Source organism: Neolamprologus multifasciatus, chromosome 18 (genome assembly GCF_963576455.1).
Source record: "Neolamprologus multifasciatus chromosome 18, fNeoMul1.2, whole genome shotgun sequence".
NCBI classification, from domain to species: domain Eukaryota; kingdom Metazoa; phylum Chordata; class Actinopteri; order Cichliformes; family Cichlidae; genus Neolamprologus; species Neolamprologus multifasciatus.
This window is the reverse complement of record NC_140456.1, coordinates 29,330,210-29,353,417: the sequence shown is the minus strand read 5'-3', so window position 1 is coordinate 29,353,417 and position 23,208 is coordinate 29,330,210. Positions and strand designations below refer to the sequence as shown.

General features: G+C 42.0%; 1 protein-coding gene across 8 annotated transcripts in view; it reads right to left on the bottom strand.

Annotated features, from left to right (window-relative positions):
• The window catches only part of carmil3 (capping protein regulator and myosin 1 linker 3), a 97,187-nt gene that overhangs the window by 23,155 nt on the left and 50,824 nt on the right, over positions 1 to 23,208 (bottom strand). For all 8 annotated transcript variants that reach the window (XM_085139876.1, XM_085139879.1, XM_085139877.1 and 5 more), the window contains exons 15-25: positions 22,335 to 22,411; positions 17,752 to 17,856; positions 13,438 to 13,507; positions 13,249 to 13,330; positions 9,377 to 9,473; positions 9,220 to 9,274; positions 6,836 to 7,008; positions 5,774 to 5,842; positions 5,296 to 5,389; positions 1,940 to 2,038; positions 1,715 to 1,834 (exon numbers count right to left, since the gene is read on the bottom strand). In XM_085139876.1, coding sequence (XP_084996002.1) covers positions 1,715 to 1,834; positions 1,940 to 2,038; positions 5,296 to 5,389; positions 5,774 to 5,842; positions 6,836 to 7,008; positions 9,220 to 9,274; positions 9,377 to 9,473; positions 13,249 to 13,330; positions 13,438 to 13,507; positions 17,752 to 17,856; positions 22,335 to 22,411 — 1,041 coding nt within the window. The remainder of the gene's footprint in view (positions 1 to 1,714; positions 1,835 to 1,939; positions 2,039 to 5,295; positions 5,390 to 5,773; positions 5,843 to 6,835; positions 7,009 to 9,219; positions 9,275 to 9,376; positions 9,474 to 13,248; positions 13,331 to 13,437; positions 13,508 to 17,751; positions 17,857 to 22,334; positions 22,412 to 23,208) is intronic.

Below are 23,208 nucleotides of genomic sequence, written 5' to 3'. Positions count from 1 at the left end.
TACTTTTATTGGTGTTTTCCTGTTCAGACCATAAGCTTCAGCTCTTGTATTTTAATGCACGAATGACTATAAGGAGGCTGCTAAATATGTCTTTGCATCAGTGCACTGTGATGCAGTTAGGCTCTGTAAAGTTTCTCCAGGGAAAAAAGAAATGCCTTCTTAGAAGTGGATAATCCTAAACTGCAAACTAATTGGTCACTACAGCAGTTAGGTAAATGTAGTGAAGGTACAATATTTCCCACTGCAATAAACTGAACTGGCACACATTCATTAACTAGATGCTTGGCTTTGAACAGTTCTTACCATTGTGGGATTTTTATGATGTAAGGGGGTAATATCCCTAATATGGTCACAGCTCACCATGAAATTTCCAGCTACTGCTTGTCCTGCCTCCATTTTTCATGGGGCAGCCAGTTAAAAGTAAGCTGTTGCAGAGGAAGACGGCTGAGCAAAAGTGTGGATGACCTGGGAGGTCCACCAATACCCAGAACTCTGAATCATACAATGCTGCAGCACTATGTGAAAGTTTTTAATCAACTCTCATTTTTAACATTTTGCTACTTATGGAAATACATCATATAAGGTAAAAGCAGACTTTGTACAATTCTAATGAGCTTTAAAGTCGATAATGAAGTGGCCACCTTTATTCTTCAACAAACCCTGAACTCTCCAAGGCAGCTGTTTTTGTAATTTCTTTAAGTAGTCCTCAGAAATAGTTCTCCAGGCTTCTTGAAGCACATTCAAAGCTCTTCTTTGGATGTTAGCTGCCTTCTGTTCTGTTCTCTGTCAATACAATACCACAGTACTTCAGTAGTGTTGATGTCTGGGCTCCGGGGAACAATCCAGTGTTTTTCTATCATGGTATGCTTTTACTGGATTGGCAGATACATTTCTAGATTTATAATTCCATCAATTTATAATTCCATCAATTTTGACAAGATCTGCAACACCACTGGCTAAAATGCAGCCCCAAACCAGGACTGAGCCTACACCCTGTTTTACAAATGGCTGTAGACACTCACTGTTGGAGCTCTCTTCTGACATTCTTTGGATTCATCTCTCCATAAGAACTGTTGACACAAATTATCAGTCCAGTTCTTGTATAATTTGCCTTAAGTCAGCCTTTTTCTCCCAGTTATCCTTCCTGAGATTTAGACTACAGCAGTATGATCAGCTGAAGGACCAGATGCATCGCTCAGGTTTTGTCAGATCTTTGCTGGATTTTATCCCTGTTACTTTAAGATGTGACTTTCAGATGGCATTCATCTGTTGTAGATCATTCTTTACGTCTTTTGCTTTTTCTAAGAACATGCACACCATGCTGGGATATGCTACGTTTTGGACGAATACGGTACTTCTTTAGGGAATCACCTTGTTGGTGCAAAAAATATTAAATGTGTCATATTTGGCATTTTTCACAGACTTTACTAAAGAAATGGGAATAAATGATGTGTTCTTGTGAAAGGCTTTTAGCAACAAAATGTCTAAAGATATAGTTTAAAACAGGTTTTTTGCTAAGTTGTGTGTTAAGTATAGACGGAACGATGGCTCATCCCTTGAGATAGGCGTCTTTTTTATAATATGAGTGTTAAGTTGCTTCACCAACTATAAAGAAATGAATGCTGGTTCAAGACTCTAAAGTACATGTGGAAGAGTCCAAGATTAAAATACGTAGCCACACACACACATACACACACACTTATAACACACTCACAGCTCTCGAGTTCCTTGCTTCTTTGAGGAGCTGTCTAGCCGTCTGGACCTCCTCTCCTTCCTCGCAGCCTTTCAGGACACAAACCTGCTGCTGCACCCGTACACACAGACGCTCCATCACCTGCACACATACACATGTGCAAAATTGGAGGCATACAATTAGACCCAAACAGCCCTTCGGCGTACTATTAAAAAGAGAAAAAAAGAAGTGACTTATTCCACACACCTGTTCAGCAGTGCTGGTGACGAGGCCTTGGTGCAGCCTGAGAGCCTGTTTCTGAGAGAAACGCTGAGTCTGGTTGTTCCTTAGCAGGGCGCGCTGGATCTGTCACACACACACACACACACACACACACACACACACACACACACACACACACACACACACACACACAAAACAAACAGGGAGGAAGAGGAGTGGTGATGACAGGTGTTTACAAAGTGCAGTGTGCGGGAGACAGGAGACGAACCCATTTGCATGGTAATAAGGAGACTAGAGAGAGAGGTTTAATCCTGAGAAAAAAAAAAAACGGGATGTCTTTAATCTGTTTTCTTGACTCAGCAGGTGGATTCGTTGACTGCATCATCATCTTAGCATATGTAAAGAAAGATTGAATAAAGAATTGCGCAGGGACTCTGAAGGCTCACACACATTGTCCAAGCTAATAAAGCCTCAAATTAAATTAAAAGCTCTCCTTAGGGAACCGTGTTTGATTAGAACCAGAAAATCTGCAGGCAACTTAACAGTCAGAAATCCTACAGATATATACACATAGTAATGTGTTAGCTTTGTCGAGCCGTATCAGAAATGCACCTTCAGTCACAAGCCTCGGGGGAAGACGGATTTGCTATTGACTGAAAACCGAGCTGTCACGGAAATAGTGTTTGACATGCAATGTACACGGGTTTGTTTTGCTACCTGCAGCTTACAAGCTAGCTGATGAGTAGCATTTTATTTAGCAGTGATACTGAAGCAAAATAACCATTTCAGCAGCTACAATGATTAATGTTTAATTACGGCCAACTCTCCTGCTTAGCACCATTAGCAGCCACACTTTATGAGGATTTGTTTAATGGATTTTATTAGGATGAGCATCCACACAAAAAGACACAGCTGCTAAGAAAGGCCACATTTGCTGTATGTACACTGCCTGTCTTTTTATTTTCTTTGACATCGGCTGTTGTGTTGCTGTCAGTTAGTTTCATACTTTGATTGGCAACTTGAAAAAGTTCTCCGGTTACAAATACAAGAAACTGAGTCTACAATCAAAATAAGAATCTTGACACGTATGCCTCGACGTGCCGGATTGACAGACGGCAGCACAATGCAAACTGACAACTGGTGCTCAGCTGTTCAAAAAGTGAAAACTCTGAATGGGTGTTGATTTTCTTTGGAACATGGAACACAGGTGGACTTTAAATATGTCTTTGTTCCCTGGCAAGTAAAAAACCCCAACTACAATTCAAGTGGCCTTTACTTGAAGCAACCGCATCATAATTGCAAAGACAACCATGCAACTCACTGCCAAGAAACTGTACGTCTGCGAAAAGAGATCTGTCACTTTCTGGCTTTTTTCCCTCTTTTTCAAAGTAACAGGAAGTGCCAAGAGACTTAGAGAAATGCTGCAGAGCAGATACTCAGAATCAGAGAGAGGAAGAAAATAAATCATCAGAAGAGTTTTAAAAAAGTTTGACATTTTGGCATATGGCATGAGTGACAGAGCAAGCTCAATCTCAAAGAACACTTCTGAATGTTGCTGGCAATGACCAGCGTAGAGCAGTATAATAAATTGCATAAATTAACAATTAACTGAATAACGTTGTTGGAATTTTTTAATGTGACCATTACACCCTGCAGCAAAGATGCCCGCCTGGGCTTTTTCTTGCGTTGTTTCTGCCTAAAGACCTCCTGGAGGAACCTCCAGGGCTAAAAAATGAAGCAAACACAAGTTCCAAAGACTGCACTTCCTCAAGTAGGCACTTGGCGTTGCCTCCAAGTCAATGCCTCTGAGTTAATCCAAATTGGTTCTTATATAAAATGCCTCATATCAGCTGTTATATAGAAGGTAGCAACACAAATGTTCTAAGCTTGATTCAAAGCAATAACTATTATCTGCATCATAACATGGCTTGCTGTGTGGCACATCCATCCACACCATATCTTCTTTGGTCATAATGGGTTACATTCTTGTATTTTTTTTTTCAGTATGACAATGCTAACTTATAGGCATCAGGTCTGTGCTTTTCATTCATTCGGTCAATGGAAACAGCTTGCTAATGATGCTTCTGGTCTGAATACATTCACCTTTGGCTCCAAATACACACACACACAAAAAACTAGCATGGCAGCAGACAAAACAAACACACGTGCATAAAAAAAGATAAAAAATGAATGGATGTGACTACTGCTTTCTTTATATTTTAGTTTAAAATAAAAAATAGTTAAAAAAAAATAAAAAAATATTTTAGACAAGGTTTTGCATTCTAAGACAAGTCTGATTTTAATTTGAGAGCATGAGAGCAAACCTTCATAGCACCCTGTTACCCAAACAGAACACCCCACTCACAGACTGCAGGCTTACTTTTATGTCCTAGGGTTTCTAAAAGTAGAAACGTTAGATAGAGCTTTCAGCTATCAAGCTCCTCTCCTTTGGAGCTAGAGCTCCCAGTTTGCATTCGGAAAAGATACACCTTCCCTACTTTTGAGCTTTTTTGACATAGCTTATAGCCAAAGTTAAATCAGGTGACTATGAACCTTTTTTTTCTTAATTATGCCGCTACCAGGCAGACTGCTGGAGGACTTCCCATGACAAACCAAGCATTGGTCACTTCCGTTTTTTTCTTTCCCTGTGTGTTTCTGTGCCACTATTGCCATTTGTGTACAGCGCTGTGTGACCGATTGTCTGTGAAAAGCGCTTAATAAATAAACCTAACTTACTTATTATGTTATAAACTGTCTCCACTCTCAATTAGGTTGCGTTTTGTCCCCCCTCCCCCCCAAAAGGAAAACAAGTGGCAGCAGATGACTGCCTCTCCCTGAGTCTGGCCTATTGGAAGTCTGTTCTTATCAAAAGGGAGTTCTTTCTCCCTCAAGTCGCCAAGTGCATGCTGTAAGGAATTGTCAGATCTTTTGTGATCTCACTCTATATTAACTCACAATATAAAGCACCGTAATATCACCTTTTTGGGGAACTATATAAATGAAAGTGAATTCAATTAAGTCTTTAAATCCTTTAAACTGAAACTGTAATACATGGATGCAATATGAATATGACACAGACAGAAGTACGTTAGCAGTTACAGACATCTGGAATCTCTATCACAGATTGCAAACCTAACTCTCAGAAGGACTCTGGCAGTATTAGAAAAGTCATTCTCATGTCACAACATATCATACAGACATCAACATAATCATCTCTGGGAACGTTCACATTTAATCATCACTTCTAACGCACGAGTAAATGAAAGCCATTCATCAGACCCACGCCTCAGTGTGACTCTAATTATCAGGCTCTTATTAACCATCTTCTTGCAACATGGTGCAGCAAATTTAACAGGCTAAAGAAAAGAAGTCCTCCTCACCTTGGTCAGGGCTTGGTCGGTCTTCTCTGGGGCGCTGCGGTGCGCTTGGGTGACATCGCTGAGGGGCAGGGGCATGTATTGCAAGGTAAAGTTGCTGTTTGTTGCAGAGCGAAGGAGGACAAAGAGGGGCAGATAGAAAGACAACATTACCCTGGCAATAATAAACTGGAGAAACTGATGTTAACAAGAACAAACAGGAAATGCCCGGGGCACTTATAACAGCTGTCTGCAATTCCCTAATACCCAAATACACCCACACACCCTTGTACACACAGACAGAGATGCGCGGGTACAAACTTCACGCCCACACTTATTTGAGTGATACACACGTCAGGAGAATGATGAAACATTCTGTAATCGCAAACATCACGCAGAGATGGTTATCTGCCTTTCATATGGGTGTGTGAGTGATGCGTTAGTGTGTGTGCGTCCGCCCTCTTCAAAAGGATGTTGGTGTGCTGCGTTGCGTTCGTCTTACTGCTCCAACGCTCTCGCCACATCTTGGAAGCCTGTCGCCGTGGTGTTGTTGCGATCCCACGTCACACTCCTGAGACGGATTAAAGCAGCGGGAAATGGGGTAAGACCAGCACCGAGAGGAGGGAAAAGGAGAAGAGGATCGGTTGCTTTCTAAAGTGCCTAATCCACATTAAAATATCACACAGATACATCAAAGTGACAGTACTTCTTTCACCTCGCAGGACAGACATAAATATTAAGATATTCGTCAGAGCTTTCTTTTAGCTAGGTGTATGGTATCCCAACATTAGAGATGCATGAACAACTGCCGTGCCGCTAATGAGCTTCTGTTATTTCGCAGAGCAGAATTTCCACCTACACCCGACACCGACGAGCTCCTGTTTTTAATACATCACTCATTTTCAGCTCATCTTTCCTTTCATCCATCCTCCTCCTCAATCCCCCCCCCCCCCCCCATCCCCCCCGACTTGGTTTGCCCTAGAAATTCAATCAGCAAAAAACCAGATCTATCTCTTTAGGTGGTCTCCCTCTCCGATCTCTTCGTAACTTTCACATCCAACCTTTCCCAACACACATACAGTACTACTCCACCCCCACTCCACAACCCCAGTCTTCAAGGAGGCTGTCACAACTCTAAAGTCAAACATACCTCCGAACATGAAGTGTTATTCGCTGTGTTGTTAAGGGTGGTGCTGTAAAAGCTTTGTCTGAAAGGCCCCCCTCCCACTAATTCATCTCTCCAGTTTGTAACATCCCTCAGGCTACTCAGTATTAGGTCCGGTCCTAATACCCCCCACCCACCCAGGAGATAAGGGCCTTCTTATCTCCTACATGCCACTCCACCCCCTCCCATCTTTGAAGCACCACCTTCAACTCACTGTTCATAGAAACTTCACTGTATCCCCTCCCTAAACCTAACATATTAATTTTCTTTCTTTAATCTGCTCTCTATAGCATCTTCTCCAGACATGCCCCTCCTACGTATGAGGGTCTCTGATCTGCACTGAAATCCCCTCTTTTCTTCATCTTAATCGTCCATTACTGCTGTAACGCACACACCCACCTAAGTGTTGTGTTAATCTGCAGCGCTTTGCTGAGCATCTTGGCCCCAGAGTCCTCCAGGAGGTTGCCGCTCAGGTCCACCTTCCGTAAGCAAGCGTTGGAGCCCAGGGCGTTGACCAGCACTGTGCCCCGCTGCCGAAGCCTTGAGTCAGCCAGCGAGAGGGACTGCAGGGCCTGGAGGAAGCCAGGGGAGCAGGGAGTAACCAATACGGAAGCATATTTGAAAATCAGATTTTTTATTTTTTTATAGAGGGAAGCACCACCCATGTTTAAATAATAAAAGAAGCATCCACCTAAAGCAAGAAGTTATTACTTCCAATTTCGTCCATACTCTAAAAGAAATCTGTGGATTTATCAGGTTCATTAATTATTACAATTTCTGTTGAAATTTAATTAGGAAAAAAAATCAATAATGAAAGAACATCGTTGAAAATCAGATCAGCTTTCATTTCAAACCCTCATTCATTATTAATTGTTGTGTTGCTGTTTTACTCGCTAGGACTTTGAAATGCACGCTGAACTAATTTGATTGTTAACACTCCTTTAAATGATGTTGCTGATGTACAAATTGGACACATTTTCTGTTAAAAAAAGGTTTGAAAAGGGCTCTACTGAAGGTTTTTGCCTGTCTCTGCTTAAACGACTCTATGAGCACATTTTTAAATATTCCTTATGCACACAAAGATTTCCAGCCATGCACAGTCTCCTGTGGTTAACTCTCCTGGACCTGGCTAGGATTGTAACAACCATCTACAATATTTTGAAGAATACTTTTCTAGGAAAGAGTTAGATGTGAAGCTCGATGCTTTTCTCATGTCTCTATGGTAAACATAAACCTGGAGCAAGCAGTTTTTTGGGGGGGTTAAAAAAAAAATTAAATACAGGAGAAAATGGATTACATTTTTACAGCTTAAAACAAACAAGAATGAGGTTCCAGTTAGTTTTATACGTTTTTGTAGAATTTGTAATATTGCCTCTGCACACCAGCACAGTGGATTTTAGATCAAACAATCAAGATGAATATTTCCTTGCTTTGAGTTTGGTTTGCTTTTGCAGTGTGCTTTTGTGCCAGTATCGTACTTTTGCAGTACGAATCACTGTCCAAGTTTTGCAGCATTTGAGTTTTTTGAACAGAGAGTTTAGCCCTGTACATTTGAGAATTCACTTGTGACCCAGTTCCACTGTATGCCCATACCATAACACTGCCTCCACCATGTTTGACAGACAATATTGTATGCTACAAATCAAGTTTTTTTTGGTCCTTCTCCATATTTTTCTCTTGCAATCTTTTAAGTTCAGGTTGATCTTAATTTCATCTATGCAAATACTTTTTTCCAGTAGTGTGCAGGCGCTCTTAGATGGTTTCTGGCAGAGTCTAGTGGGGTCTTCGTGCTCTTGAGCGTAACCAGTGGTTTGCACTTTTTGTAAACCGTCTGCATTTCCATTCTTGATGGCAGACCTTGACAGTGACACTCCTACCTCTGTGGGACTGTTCCTGACTTGATGTTGGGCAATTGTCCAGTTAGGTTTGAGCAAAAATGGAGGACTGTGTATAAAAATTGCTGCAGTTCCAAAACAGTTTATGCTACACTTTTGTTAAACCCCTTGAATTAAAGCTGAAAATCTGCACTTCAATCACATGTTGACCGATTCCTTTAAAATCCACACTCCTGGTATACAGACTATGAAACAAACTGTTTCCTTATCCCTAATGATGGCAGTCTTATGCATTCTGGATCATCTTCATTTCATTTAGTCTGTTGAGAGTTCTCTTTTTTCTCACGTTTGAGGCTAGAAGCCTTTTATGACTCATACTAGAGCGTTAACATGGTACTAACACTAATGCCAACAGTCTGCAGGGGACACTCACAGATTGTTTCGATGCTTGTGTTTTCAACACTTAATGTGTGAGCTGACTACGGCTGACCTCTGATGAAGTGCCTGTGTAATTCCTTTAAATGTGCACATTTACAACCGCCTGTGCCAGTGTTGGTGCGCTTTCATACAAGCATCAGTCCATGTTCACCTCTGGAGCATCGTTGTGAACTATCACCATCAACAGTGGTAAATAATTGAGTAAGCTACTTGTCATGCTGAATTTGCGCAGCAGAGAGAGCCTCGGGAGCCCCGCGTACAAACTGAGACCAAATGAGTCATTCGTCTGGCTCGTAGACAGCGTGGCTCGTGTACATGTTTATACCTTGCGCGTGTGGCAGGTGGGAGATGGAGCTTAAGAGCGCACGAATGAGGATACAAGAATTAAACTGTGACAAGCGAGGGTTTGTGCGTGCAGTGACAAATCTCGGAGGTCCGCGTGGGCGTGCATCTGAGCATGACACCACAGAGAATTTGTGCACGCACAATATGTTACATAATCAAACTCACACACTCTTCTTCTTGCACCAAATGAACTAGTTTCTGCAGAATTTCATCCAGCACCCTGAGGAGGCAGAAACAAGAGGGAAAGCATTCATCATCTGCATCATCTCCACAAACCATCTGCACACAGCTGCTTCCCTGCTTCCCCCCGCGCGGTCCATACCTGCCCTTGATGTTGAAGTTCTTCCCCAGCATCAGGTGTTTGAGGGAGGGATGCCGGGAGAACGCTGGGATGACAGCCAGCAAGTCAGCATCCAAACCTACACACACAAACAGAAGACGACACACATCATTGGAGTACGAGCGCAACGCCAGCAGTGCTCAGTGGAGCTTATGTGAAAACTCATTCAAAGTAGACCTTTAATTACATCCTAGTACGTGCCAATAAAAAAGTAGAAACACGCCTGAAACTTCAAGTTATTCTGGACCATAAATAGGCAATCCATTAACTGGTATAAAAAACTGAACAAGTCGTATTTTATTACATAAACTTGAGTATTACTGGGCCGTTATACCAGTGACTCATGATTTACTGAGCCAGGTGCTAACATTTCTGGCCCTCAAAGCTCCATTTTTCCCCTCTCTCTCTCTCTCTCATAGTCCATTTTGGAACAAAATCTCACTGCCCACTGAAATTCCAAAATACTCCCAATTAAACCTCCTCCTTCTCACACCCACTCACCTTTTCAAAAGCTCAAGGATAGAGGATGCTGCTAAATGAAAGCGGTTACCACGGCAAGATATTTCAGAGTAAAATGCCTCATTCAGGGATCAAAAATATCTGCGGGTTAAATAACCTCCAGCGCTCACAGTGAAGTGCATTCATTTTACGAAAGCTCGCTGTGACACATTCGAGGAGGGAGGGTGCAGCTAATGTTTCAGGTATTATTAGCGTCTCTGTTATAATACTATAACTAGATTACTGGCTGTTTGGGAAACGAGCTGGTCAGCGGTCAGCAGGGTAGGTGGTAAAAACAGTCCAATATATATTTTTAGTTCTAGTTTTTACCCATTACAACGTCACAGGATTCATTGGTTAAGTGTCAGATTTTTTACTGAAACTTCAAGGTGAAGAACAGTCCTGTAAAATTTGAAAATATATCAAACTAAATATGGACATGCATCATGACCAGAACTACACTTTGCAGTAATTCTAGTCAACACAATCAATAGCATTTTTAGGCATCATGTATCCTGATGCCTAAAAATTCCCACTTAAGTAGTTTATGGTATTTATTTAAAGACAATTTAATTGGACTGCACAAATAATGGTCTTTAAAAGAGATTTCGATAACTCCCACAAACAGGACTAAGATTAGGCAAGAATCAAAACATGCCTTTGTTGGTATGTTAACACAGTGATTCAAATTCACACATACATTTGCATCATCAGTGGTATGATGCAGCAGGTCTTTGTTCACTATGCCCAGCTGGTAATCAGGTCTTGAATGTAAAGGCAAAAATCTGGTGTCGCCATGAATGATTACATCATCGTTGAACTATGAAGAAATACATTAGTTCAGCCACTAAACTCACACAGATAAGGGGACTGGAATCAGCTTCTTTATTCATGCTTCAAAATCTCATTCTCGTTTTATCAGTGATGCAGCTGACTAGTAAATTCTAATCGCATTCATGTGGGTGTGCAGGGCAGCCATCATAACCCAGTGCTATTACTGTGCTGATAAGATAAAACAAAACGGTTTGTTGACATACAGTGGGGCAAAAAAGTATTTAGTCAGCCACCGATTGTGCAAGTTCCCCCACTTAAAATGATGACAGAGGTCAGTAATTTGCACCAGAGGTACACTTCAACTGTGAGAGACAGAATGTGAAAAAAAAATCCATGAATTCACATGGTAGGATTTGTAAAGAATTTATTCGTAAATCAGGGTGGAAAATAAGTATTTGGTCACCTCAAACAAGGAAAATCCCTGGCTCTCACAGACCTGTAACGTCTTCTGTAAGAAGCTTTTCTGTCCCCCACTCGTTACCTGTATGAATGGCACCTGTTTGACCTCATCATCTGTATAAAAGACACCTGTCCACAGCCTCAACCAGTCAGACTCCAAACTCCGCCATGGCCAAGACCAAAGAGCTTTCGAAGGACACCAGGAAAAGAATTGTAGACCTGCACCAGACTGGGAAGAGTGAATCTACAATAGGCAAGCAGCTTGGTGTGAAAAAATCAACTGTGGGAGCAATCATCAGAAAATGGAAGACATACAAGACCACTAATAATCTCCCTCGATCTGGGGCTCCACGCAAGATCTCATCCTGTGGGGTCAAAATGATCATGAGAACGGTGAGCAAAGATCCCAGAACCACACGGGGGGACCTGGTGAATGACCTGCAGAGAGCTGGGACCAAAGTAACAAAGGTCACCATCAGTAACACACTACAACGGCAGGGAATCAAATCCCGCAGTGCCACACGTGTTCCGCTGCTGAAGCCAGTGCATGTCCAGGCCCGTCTGAAGTTTGCCAGAGAGCACATGGATGATACAGCAGAGGATTGGGAGAATGTCATGTGGTCAGATGAAACCAAAGTAGAACTTTTTGGTATAAACTCAACTCGTCGTGTTTGGAGGAAGAAGAATACTGAGTTGCATCCCAAGAACACCATACCTACTGTGAAGCATGGGGGTGGAAACATCATGCTATGGGGCTGTTTTTCTGCCAAGGGGACAGGACGACTGATCCGTGTTAAGGACAGAATGAATGGGGCCAAGTATCGTGAGATTTTGAGCCAAAACCTCCTTCCATCAGTGAGAACTTTGAAGATGAAACGAGGCTGGGTCTTCCAACATGACAATGATCCAAAACACACCGCCCGGGCAACAAAGGAGTGGCTCCGTAAGAAGCATTTGAAAGTCCTGGAGTGGCCTAGCCAGTCTCCAGACCTCAACCCCATAGAAAATCTGTGGCGGGAGTTGAAAGTCCGTGTTGCTCGGCGACAGCCCCAAAACATCACTGCTCTTGAGAAGATCTGCATGGAGGAATGGGCCAAAATACCAGCTACTGTGTGTGCAAACCTGGTAAAGACCTATAGTAAACGTTTGACCTCTGTTATTGCCAACAAAGGTTATGTTACAAAGTATTGAGTTGTATTTTTGTTATTGACCAAATACTTATTTTCCACCCTGATTTACGAATAAATTCTTTACAAATCCTACCATGTGAATTCATGGATTTTTTTTTCACATTCTGTCTCTCACAGTTGAAGTGTACCTCTGGTGCAAATTACTGACCTCTGTCATCATTTTAAGTGGGGGAACTTGCACAATCGGTGGCTGACTAAATACTTTTTTGCCCCACTGTAGATCCCTCCACCATCCCAACCGCCTCCTTAATAGATTAGCTTTTGGTGTTTTTGATTCAACTAAGATCATGTATGTATTACTCTATAGCGCCTCTCACAAACACTACCGTGTCTCTTTTATACACTTAACCTTTTCATATTTTCCCATACTTTCATTTTTCTTTGTAAAAACAGCTACTTTGTTGCCAGAACACTTTTCCATCACTAGGATTGGTCAGAAGATGCCAACGCCAGCCTGTGAACATGCAGGGGTTTAGTTAGCGAGCTGATAACCAGCTCCGTGTGACCACTTATTCTGATCGCCACAGGGAGGGTAAGTGAGTACAGATAACAGTAAGACACCCTGGGTATGATGAACTCTCTTCATATTGCAGGCCTCTGGTTGTTGTGTTTGTGGCATTTCAAGTACAAGTGCTGCCAACAGTGAAGCTGCAGATTCACCTCAAACTACCCGATGTCAACACTCACAGCTGAAGGGTGCTTCTCCCAGCTCTACTTACATTTTCATTTACTGGTTGTTATAAAATGCAGACAGATAGATCAGGGAATAACCAATATCAACCAACAGTACTGGCCCACCGATAAATCAGCCAGGCTCTAGTGACTGAGACTGGTCAAAACAAGTCAAAACAATAATGGCGTAGTCTATACAATTTACAGCTACCCAACACACATACAACAACCCCTGTAAGTGCATCCCTTGTGGGTTCTTACCATTATCAGAGATATCTAAAGTCCCCACGCATGAAACTCGAGGAAACAGCTCCTGAATCACCCCGGCACCTGCTGACCTCAACTGTGGAAGGCAGACAGAGAGGAGCAGAGCATGATGGGATAGCCACAGGGCGTAATATATGAAGATGATGAGTGAATACACCCCGAGTACAGACCAACAGAGCGTACCTCACAGCTGCTGATGTCCAGGTGTAAATCAGTGATATGAGGGTTATTGGACAAACCGAGGAACAGCGCCCTGAAGGAAAACAGAGGTAGGATGGGATGGGAAAGAGAGCGAGAGAGAGGAAATACAGATTAATCGTGAAGCAGATATAGAAAAAGGGGTTCGAAAATGATAGTTAGATAAGAGGAAATGTTGAGAAACAGAGGTCAATTGAGGCACAAGGATGAGCAAAAACCACATTGGAAAAGAAAAATAAATAAAAATCAGTTCCACTTAAATCCAATCGCCTTTTTTCTCCCTCTAACAACCCCCCCCCCCCCCTCCTGCCCCACATTCTCCTCTGCACACCTAAAAGTTTAAGAACCATCTTAAAGGATTTAGAGAAAAGTAGCTTAAATATAAGATTCATAGCTCACTAAGTTGGCAACAGAAATTACCTCAAAAACCTTCAAGTTTTATTCAGAAGTGGCCGATTGTAGCGACTGTACATTTACACAAGCCCAGCTGGGTGCGGGGAAAAAAATACATTTGCACATCAAGGCTCTGCTGGAGGTTGTTCTTGTGCAATGAATACACATTTAAGAGTTATGCACCATGAGGAGGTAATGAGGAAAAGTGCTAAGTGGGGAGTCTGTTCCATCCATTTTGGCTGGGATCCATCACGCAGCGCGCAATCATCCCAATTGCTGGCATTTTGCTTTGTTTTCTCTGCTATTGATTGTGTTCAGCAGGCTATACGCCTAGCAGAGAAATTGTAATATTGCAAAACTCCATTTATCTCCGTTGGGAAACTCCTTTCTTTTTTGTTGCTTGGCTGCTCTGTGAGCTGGTTTAGCTACAGATCTCCTGAAGCTGGTGGGCATAGAGTCCTCCACAAAGACACGTCAGCACAGTGGAAGCTGGCCAACACGGGGGCTTCAGTCTGTGTCAACTGATTGAAGGCCAGTCAACTAACGGAACAGTGAACTGGCTCCACTGTCAAGGAAAAGCATTTGAAGCCTAATGTGCACCTTGATGATTAACTCTCACTGGTGGTTTGGATGCAAACCACACTCCATATGGCATAAGCTATTTTTGTACTGAAACAATGATGACAGAAAAATGGCAACCTTGTTTGCTGGGCGGTTTTTGCTTTGAATTAGGACAGGTTAGGGGATGCAACGATACCAATTTTTTCAAACCAATACGATACCGATACTTGGATCTGGATCTCCCATTTTTACGAGTCTTCTCTAGGATGGAAAACCGAAAGGCCTTCAGCAGTCTTCCTCCTTGAGCTCGGTTTATACAGTGTTTTGAAACTAAAGCAGCTTACAGCATCATGAGTGGATACATTTTTAGCTTGAGTGGCCCCAGTGGGAATTCATTCTTCAGCACTTGCAGTCAAAACTGCCGGTGACACCCTCAACAAGGTTAGGAGTTAAAAATAACAAGATGCGTGAGTTTGTCTTATAACCCACATATATCATCAACCTCTACTGAAGCTAAACAGAATATGAGTTCTGGCTGTACCCGCAAAGTTTCCATTCATCACTATTCTCCAAAAGTAAAAAATGTACCTGATCGCACAGCTGCTCGGCAGGTAGTCTGAGGGGGAAACGCTGTGTCCAATATCATAAAGAAAGAAACGTGTCTCCCTCAAGTCCGCGTTTGCTCACTTAAGGCGTTTCATCCCGTAATGGGATTATTTTGCAGATTTCATTATTCCTACTGTGCATGAAATTTGTAGTAGAAATGCTGGGAGACATCATCCAAAAAATTAATAAAATGTTTTTTTTTAAAGCAACAGTTTGGCTTAATTCATAATTCCAAGCCTACTGTAATATTTCTATTTACAAAAAGGACTTTAAACTTATCTTGTAGGAGTAAGTGGCTTCTCCAAATTTCAGTCATAAAGTATGTAGGAGGCACAGGGACACACTTTCTCCAGCATCTCCGTAGCAGGTAATTTATAGCTTTTTTTCCTCTAATAATACTAGCATAATATTTCAGCTGCTTGATATCTATATTAGCGCATCATGTTGGCATCTTGGCTTTTATTCGAGGATATTTTGCCAAGTCAGTATATGCATCGCGTCTAGAGATTTCCCAAATGAAGTGGAATCAGATGCCAGTTGGCTGTCACAAATGATGATATACTGGTCAAAGCTAAACGTAGAGTCAGCAAAATATTTATACTGTAGCCACATCAAGAGGACCCAGTGTATCAATACATAATTAGAATACAAAACTAACAGTAGTTAGGTCGGGACCACAAGAGTCTAAAGATGATTGATATTTCTATCTGCAGTAATTTATATTTGACAGTGTGGGGTCCTTTGTGGGATAGCAGCAGCAAACCTAGCACATTACAGAGCAGACACCATTAACAGCAAGTATAAGACTGATCAAGTTAGACACAGCATGAAAGGCAAAGCAGGAATGGTGGGTTGCCAAGCTGCTTGCACCTCCACAGCATATGTGGGCAGGCTAGAGCATTTTGAGTAGCACAACCTATATGAGCTCTAACAGGATGGCAGCAGAGTTCGACTCACACAGTCTTATGAGCTAAAGCAAAGCACAACCCAATTTTGTTTCCAACTCCATTTAGGGTGTGCGCTAATTTCATAACAATACTCCTTTGTATGACTCCCTGAATGAAACTGTAATTAAACCTGAAGACTGATGACAAAAAAGTCAATTTCTTGTGACTGGTTTTGTCATAATGTCACATCATAAAGACAGATTCTAATTTGGCTTATCAGACATATGCACCCCTAATTATCATGGGTTGGTCCTGATGACAGCATACAATTACCAGTTTACTGCCAGACACTGAGCTTGAGCACATTCTTTGACCCTCTTTATATGTAGACTTAACATGCCAGTTAGTAATATATAGTGCTTTGGTACCTTAATGGCAACTGTGCCCAGCGCTGACTTTGATCTATGTGTCATAAGAGAAAAGAGACCTCTCTCTTCACAGGTCAGTTCTTCTGTCAGAACTATGAGCATCTTCACAGAGCAGCTTTTGAAAGGTTGTTTTGATGCATTTTTCTGACTGACTTGTTTATTTGGCATTTTTCTCCTTTATCTATATCTGGATACAGGTTTGTGACTCTTGGGGATTATATCTTGTTTTTTCCACCATCAAATAAACTTTAGTCTTTTGTGCCATATGGAAATACAATGTAATGAGCCAAGGTCCAGTAACACATAACAATACATACAAAAGATCCTGAAGTACTGTGCAAAAGCAACAGGGTTTCTTTCCTCTCGCTGGACGTTGCCTGATTTTAAGTCATTTTCAATCCTCGCCATTTACAGAGGAATGGGTTTTTTTTGTTTGTTTTTTTTATTTCTTAAGCAACTTAACACTGACGTATGAATCATTCAATCATTAGTAGGAAACTTTAAATATTTGACACAGGACCTGAGAGATGGATTTGGTCCTCCAGTAGATCAATCTACTGTTCACTGATGCCTCATCAGAAACTGTGTCAGTGGAAGGGTGGCTGTCAAGAAGCCAAGGAAAGGAAATGAGGAGAAAAGGCTGAGGTATCCCAAATTGCATAAGACCTGGACTGAAAATCACTGGCAACCACTCTTATAAACTCATCAACACAACTATGGTTCAAATCCTTGTCAACATATGGAGGGGTTCAGGTGAAGGTTACAACAGTGGATGTCTACAGCCATCTGTAAAACACAGTGGAGGCTCTGTCACAGTTTTGCACTGCATTTTGGCCAGTGGTGTCAGCGACCTTGTTAAAATTTACTGAATAACAAACACAAAAAAGTACCATCAGATTTTGATACACCATGCAGCAACATCTGGAACATGTCTGATTGGCGACAGCTTCAGTTTTCAGCATGACAATGATCCTAAACAGCCAATGCAGTAAAAACATACATGGATAGAAAAACACTATCAGTCTTGGATTGGCCTCCCCAGAGTCTGGACCTCAACATTATTGAAGCAGTATGGGATCATCTGGACAGAGATGAGAACAAAAGGCAGCCAAAAGGACATTCAAGAGTATTGAATGTCCTTCAAGAAGCCTGGAGACTGTTTAAAGAAATCACAATAAAGCTGCCTACTGCGACTGTGTTAAGGAATAAAGGTGGTTATACCAAATATTGACTTTCAAGCTTGTTAGAATTGTACAAACTGTTTTTGCCTTATATACTTATGTCCATGTACGCCTCCACATGTTTAAATTAAATTGTTGTACTTCCTTCCCATTTTCCTCATATACATAAATGATGGGTGGCTCAAGACTTCCAATTTCCAGTTTGATTTTCCCTGAAAATCCATGCATTTGACAGCGACTCACCTCATCGAATCAGGGGGGACCTTCATGGAGGCCAGGCTGACATGTGTTAGGCTGAATGCTGAGCTGAAGAACTGACGGAAAGTTGGCAGAGAATCTCTGGCTTTTCTGGAAAAAGGACAGCACAGAAAAAACAGGAAGATTTTAAAACAGAGGGGGAGAGGAGCACCGAGGAGAGCATTTAAGTTAAATCTTAATCAGGCAGACCGAAAAATAGGATGACACTGATCTATAACAAGAGGGAGGATGACAGGAGGACTTGATACGCTCATAAAAAGTGACAGAGAATTTGCAGTAGACAAGCAGAGCAATGACAGGGGAAGGAAGAGAGCCAGAAGAAGGCTGAAGCAAAAAAGATGCTCGCTCCGACATTTGGGTCAGTATTATATCAACCCGACAGCATGAAAAGGTGAAGTCGGCATTAATTACTGCCATCACTTAAAAGGTAACATGGACCTATTATCTAACCATCTGCCTGACATATACAGCACATTAGCCCGTCATCATAGGAAGCATAGAGAATAAGTCTCCATGTATGAACAACATTCCTCTGAGTCAGAGCAGGGACTGTACTCGGCATTCATGGAATGAATATAGTGTACTGTTTCCGATCTGTTTAGCACTTGTCAAAGCTGTCAATCTGCCGTTCCAGCCCCCGCGCTGTACACATAATTCACCACAGGGGAGGATGAGGAAGGGAGGCTAGAGAAGGAACGATAATGTCATGAGTGGCGAGGACGAGGAGGAGGAGAGAATGAGGGGAAGGATGAATTCATCTTGCAGAAAGATGAAGTTTGTTTTTCTTGGAAAGATTACCTGCTATTGCTTTTCAGGTGGCTGATATGTTGTTTACTTGTGCAGCACAAAACGCTTTTTTTTAGCTTCTACCTGATAAATGAGTATTGCTGTCACTGCTGAGGCACTTTGAATGCAAACTCATGAGTAAAATTTACCTCATAGTTCACTAGTCAAAAAACCCCTATATATAGAGAGATAGACAATCTTTTATATTTGACATGAAAAGCACAGGTGCGGCTGATTTCATTAACAATTCTATGAAAGCAGAAGCAGCCACTAGGGATTTGAACTACATTCAGTCCCTCCCACCTGAAACCCAGTGTATTTTATGAAGCACATAGGCAAAGGCATGCATGTTGCATTTTGAAATGCTGAGGGTGAAGAACTTTTTTTTGTTACCAAAATCAATGTCATACCCACTCCCAGTACCACAGTTTAAAACCAAAGTTTTATCTCAGCATGATTTTTTTATCCTTTGACCAGCTTTGAACATCGATATGTCCTTGTCCACTAGAATAGGCCCTGAGCAACAGATCCACAGTTAGAAGTGCTCAGCCAACCGTCTCTACAGGCTGTGTAGAGATGCCATGGAAACTATCCAACACATAGTAGCAGGATGTAAGATTCAAGCTGGAAACGCATACATTTGGAAGCACAACCTAGTGACTGTGATAGGCTACAGGAACATCTGTGCCGCATATGGACTAGAAGTCCCCAAGTCCCGATGTGAAATCCCCCCAAAGGTGGTTGAGAACAACAGGGCTGAGGTCCTGTGGGAGTTCCAGTTCCAGACAGACAAGCAGCCAACCAGCCAGACATAGAGGTGGTTGACATGGAAGATTAGAAAAAAGTTGTGACAGATGTGGAAATCCCAGCAGATAGCAACATCAGGAAGAAGAAGCATGAGAAAATAGAGTAGCAGGAGTAGAAGGAGCTAAAGGAACAGCTGGAGCAGATTTAAAAAGTAAAATCCAAACAGGTCCCACTGGTAACAAGAGCATTATGAACTATAACATCAGAGATCTCCATCCAGAAGAGCATAGTCCTAATTAGCAGAACCCCAAAACTCCAAGGACTCTGTTAGAGCACCCAAGCTTGAGAAGAACAGACAAACTACCACCGAGGGGTGATGGTGGAGTTATATATACCATATGTTCAGAGTCCCTGATCTATCCTGACTGCAGAATTGATGATTCACCAAATTATTGTTGGTTTAATATGACAGCAAACTACAATAAAAGGCTTATTCCTTACTTTAACAGTTTAATCATACATATCAGAATCATTTAAGGTTCGTCTTTTCCAATGATGCTTCCTTAAGCTCGACCAACACTTTGACTCCGTTATCTGAATTAAGCCATTTCAGAAACACAGTCACACTTTCAAACAAGTCCTTCAAGCTTCATCAACAGTTTGTCAACCTTACTTTTCAACATCCAGAAACACAGGAATTACTTTTAGTGTTTCCTCTTCCACTGACACTTCAGCTTGAAAATATGTCAGGCCTAGGCAGCTGCTACGTCAGTCTCAAAGAGCAGGGCGTTAAAAGATTCATGTTAAAAAACAATTGTCTGGAAAGCTGGGGAAGGAAGCGTTTTGTGGAAGTCCCCTCAAAGCATCTCCAACAGCAAGTGCAAACCTAGCCACGGTTATGAAAACTGCACAAACACGGCAGAACTAAAGAGAGACATCACCTGTCTTTAGAAATACACCCTGTAATGCTGCACCAGCCCCCCAAAATAGCCTAAAAGGGAAAGCTGCTCTGCACTCTCCTCTCCTCTGATTGCTGAGACAATTTTGTCATGTGTTTGGCACAGCTGCTTCACAGATATGAGCGCAGTAATTTGACTGGCTGGGAATATAATGAATAATCACTACACCCTTCCAATTTCTGTTCCACTTCAACAAATTCCTGTGTGCATATTGCAGCGTGAGCCCGAGCCCTTATTGTCCTTGTGCACACGACCCAGTGCTTCACACTGACTGTTATGACTGTCTATTAGAATATAATTTAGCAACTTGCCACGGTGGCCTTGAGAAATTTGACCGGGACACATTTAACTTTTAACGGGCGCTCATTTTAAAAGTGGCGTACGCACACGGGCGGAAGTAAACGTGCCGAACTGTGGCGTCTGAATTCACATTAGGCAAATGCATGGTTGACAGAGTACAGTAACGTGTTTTAGAACATTCGCCCCATGCGGACAAAACCATGTTAACTTGGCTATAAGATTAAACTGCATGGCGAGAGAGGAAATGAGAAAGGGAAAATGTGAGATAAAGAGGGGGGGAAAGTGGGAGGAAATGAAGTTATGAGGGATTAAAAAAAGAGGAAAAGGTCACAAGGAAAAAGAAAAAAGAAGATAAAGACATCGAGGAAGACAGTAGTGAGAGAAACCCCGGCAGCTGCACTACAATCCCAAGTCGCTCCTTTTCAGATAACCTCCCAGTGTGTGTAACAGCGGCTCTCCTTTGACCCATTTGTAACGATTAGCATATAGCTCGTCAAAGCTGCACGGATACAGAATGGCTTCTGTGGCATAAGCAGATACGGTGTCACTGTCTCTCTCATGAAACACTCTCCAGAGAGCTCTATCAGCAACTTGTAACCGTGCCTGCACGTCTGTGTGGCAGCATCTTCATAGACTCCTCATTGTTAGTCAAAAGTGACCACATCTGTATGTGTGCAAAGGGTAAAGGAGTGGTCTGAGGCAGCCCGCTCCATATTCATGAGCAGCAGTCAGGTGGTCGGTTCTTATCAAGTCGGTTCAGTTTCGTGCCTTCGTGTCGTTACGGCAACACAGCAGCCATCCGACCTGCAGCACCGAGCCAGCGTGCATTTAATACCACAAGAGCAGCAGGAGGACTGCAACTAGGAACTACAAACACAGGAAGAATGTGATGAGAAAGAGCAAAGGTAAAGATGATAAAATGTGTAGAAGGAGGTAGAGCGATAAGGATACAGGGAAGGAGGAGTGGGGCGTATAAGTTGAGAATGATGAGGAAGGAAAGGAGAGAGGTATAAATGAGGGAAGAAGAGTTATGAAAAAGGGAACGATAAAAAGCAGAAAGAAAAGACTGATGGAGAATAGATGCCATAAGTAAAAGGAAGGGGAGAAATAGTGGTGCTGCTAGACAGGTGCAAAAAAAAAAGATGGATAGAGAGATAGAGTAGATAAAAGTAGACACGAATAGGGGAAAAGAAGGAGGCATGGGCGCCTGGGGATTGGAACAATAATTCCCGTCTAAAATTAGTCTCATTTTTCACCAACTTCTTTCTCTGTAATTCTGTAATGTAATATGCTGAGCAGGGGAGCTCCCAGGCTCCTGTGGGACATGACATGATGAGAGCCGGAACGGCTTCTGCCTGCTAGTGAAGATAACAAACACACACAGGGTTCAACCGCACACACACGCACGCCAACAACAACGACAACCCAAGCACTGTTGGGCATGCATACAAGTGCTTGACAGACAGAAAACCTGTTAGCAAACAGAGACATGTGTACATTAAAGGAAGCTGGAAACATTCGGCACACACATATGCAGCGAGGCAGAATGAATGAGGGATGCGATGTGAGCTTGTATGCTAATTCTATCAGCGAGGTCCAGGGCTAAACGCTAATCTACGGGAAATAAATGATGATGCTCACTCTGTGCCTCCTGACTGGAAAATTTCCAGAGCTGTTTGGCTGAGTCATATTAAACAAACTGATATATATATTTATATATTTATATTCAAATACAAATAGCCTAAACTGGGATTTACACTTGAGGTGAATGCCCACCTGTGAGAGAAGGAGTTCTTGGAGAGATTCAGGTAGGAGAGGTCAGCGCAGCAGCCTCGCAGCAAGGCCCCAAACAACTGGCAGAGAAACAGAGAGATAAATGGGAGGTGTCATGTTCACTATGGTGAACACGATTGTGTTGTATAACAGTTATTTTGGCTCTTGAGGACTAAAAAAACGGTTATAGCACAAATTAAAGCTGACACAAAAGCAATGTGAAGACTCTTGAGTAAATATATATTTTAAAGTATAAAGACAGCCTTGCTTGACATTGAAAAATAGAATTTAGCAGAAGCTCTGCATGTTGTAAAAAAGGACAAGTACAACAAGATTCGACAGGCGGTCAAATCAGGACAAAAAACAGTCTCGTTTCGGGATTTATTTGATCCTTTCTGTGCCATATGGCTTGACTTTCCACAGAATAATGCAGTGTTTGTCATTGACTTTCTACAACTGCAAACAGGCGCATTTAGCATCTGCTGCATGTGATTTTCCAAGAAATATGACATCGTCGGAAATCAGTGCTGTGAATTCTCCTCAACAAAACAAAGTGAAACTCTGAGGCTGAGAGGAGTAAATGATAAAAGATGCTCACAGTCCTGCATCATTCATTCATTCATTCCACTTAGCACTGGACAAGACTTACTCTAAATCCCTGCATCTGAGTATAAAAGCTTTTGTTTGAGCTTTTGTTGCATTTGTACTTGTCTTTTCAATACATTTGAAATACATTACATAAATATTCTACATAAAACATGGTGAGCTTATAAAAAATGGTTCAATTGTTAACAGTTCCACTACATAGTCATTTTTCCCCATATCAACATCTGGTTTCACTTAAAGTCAATTCTATATTTTTACTCCAGTGCACAAA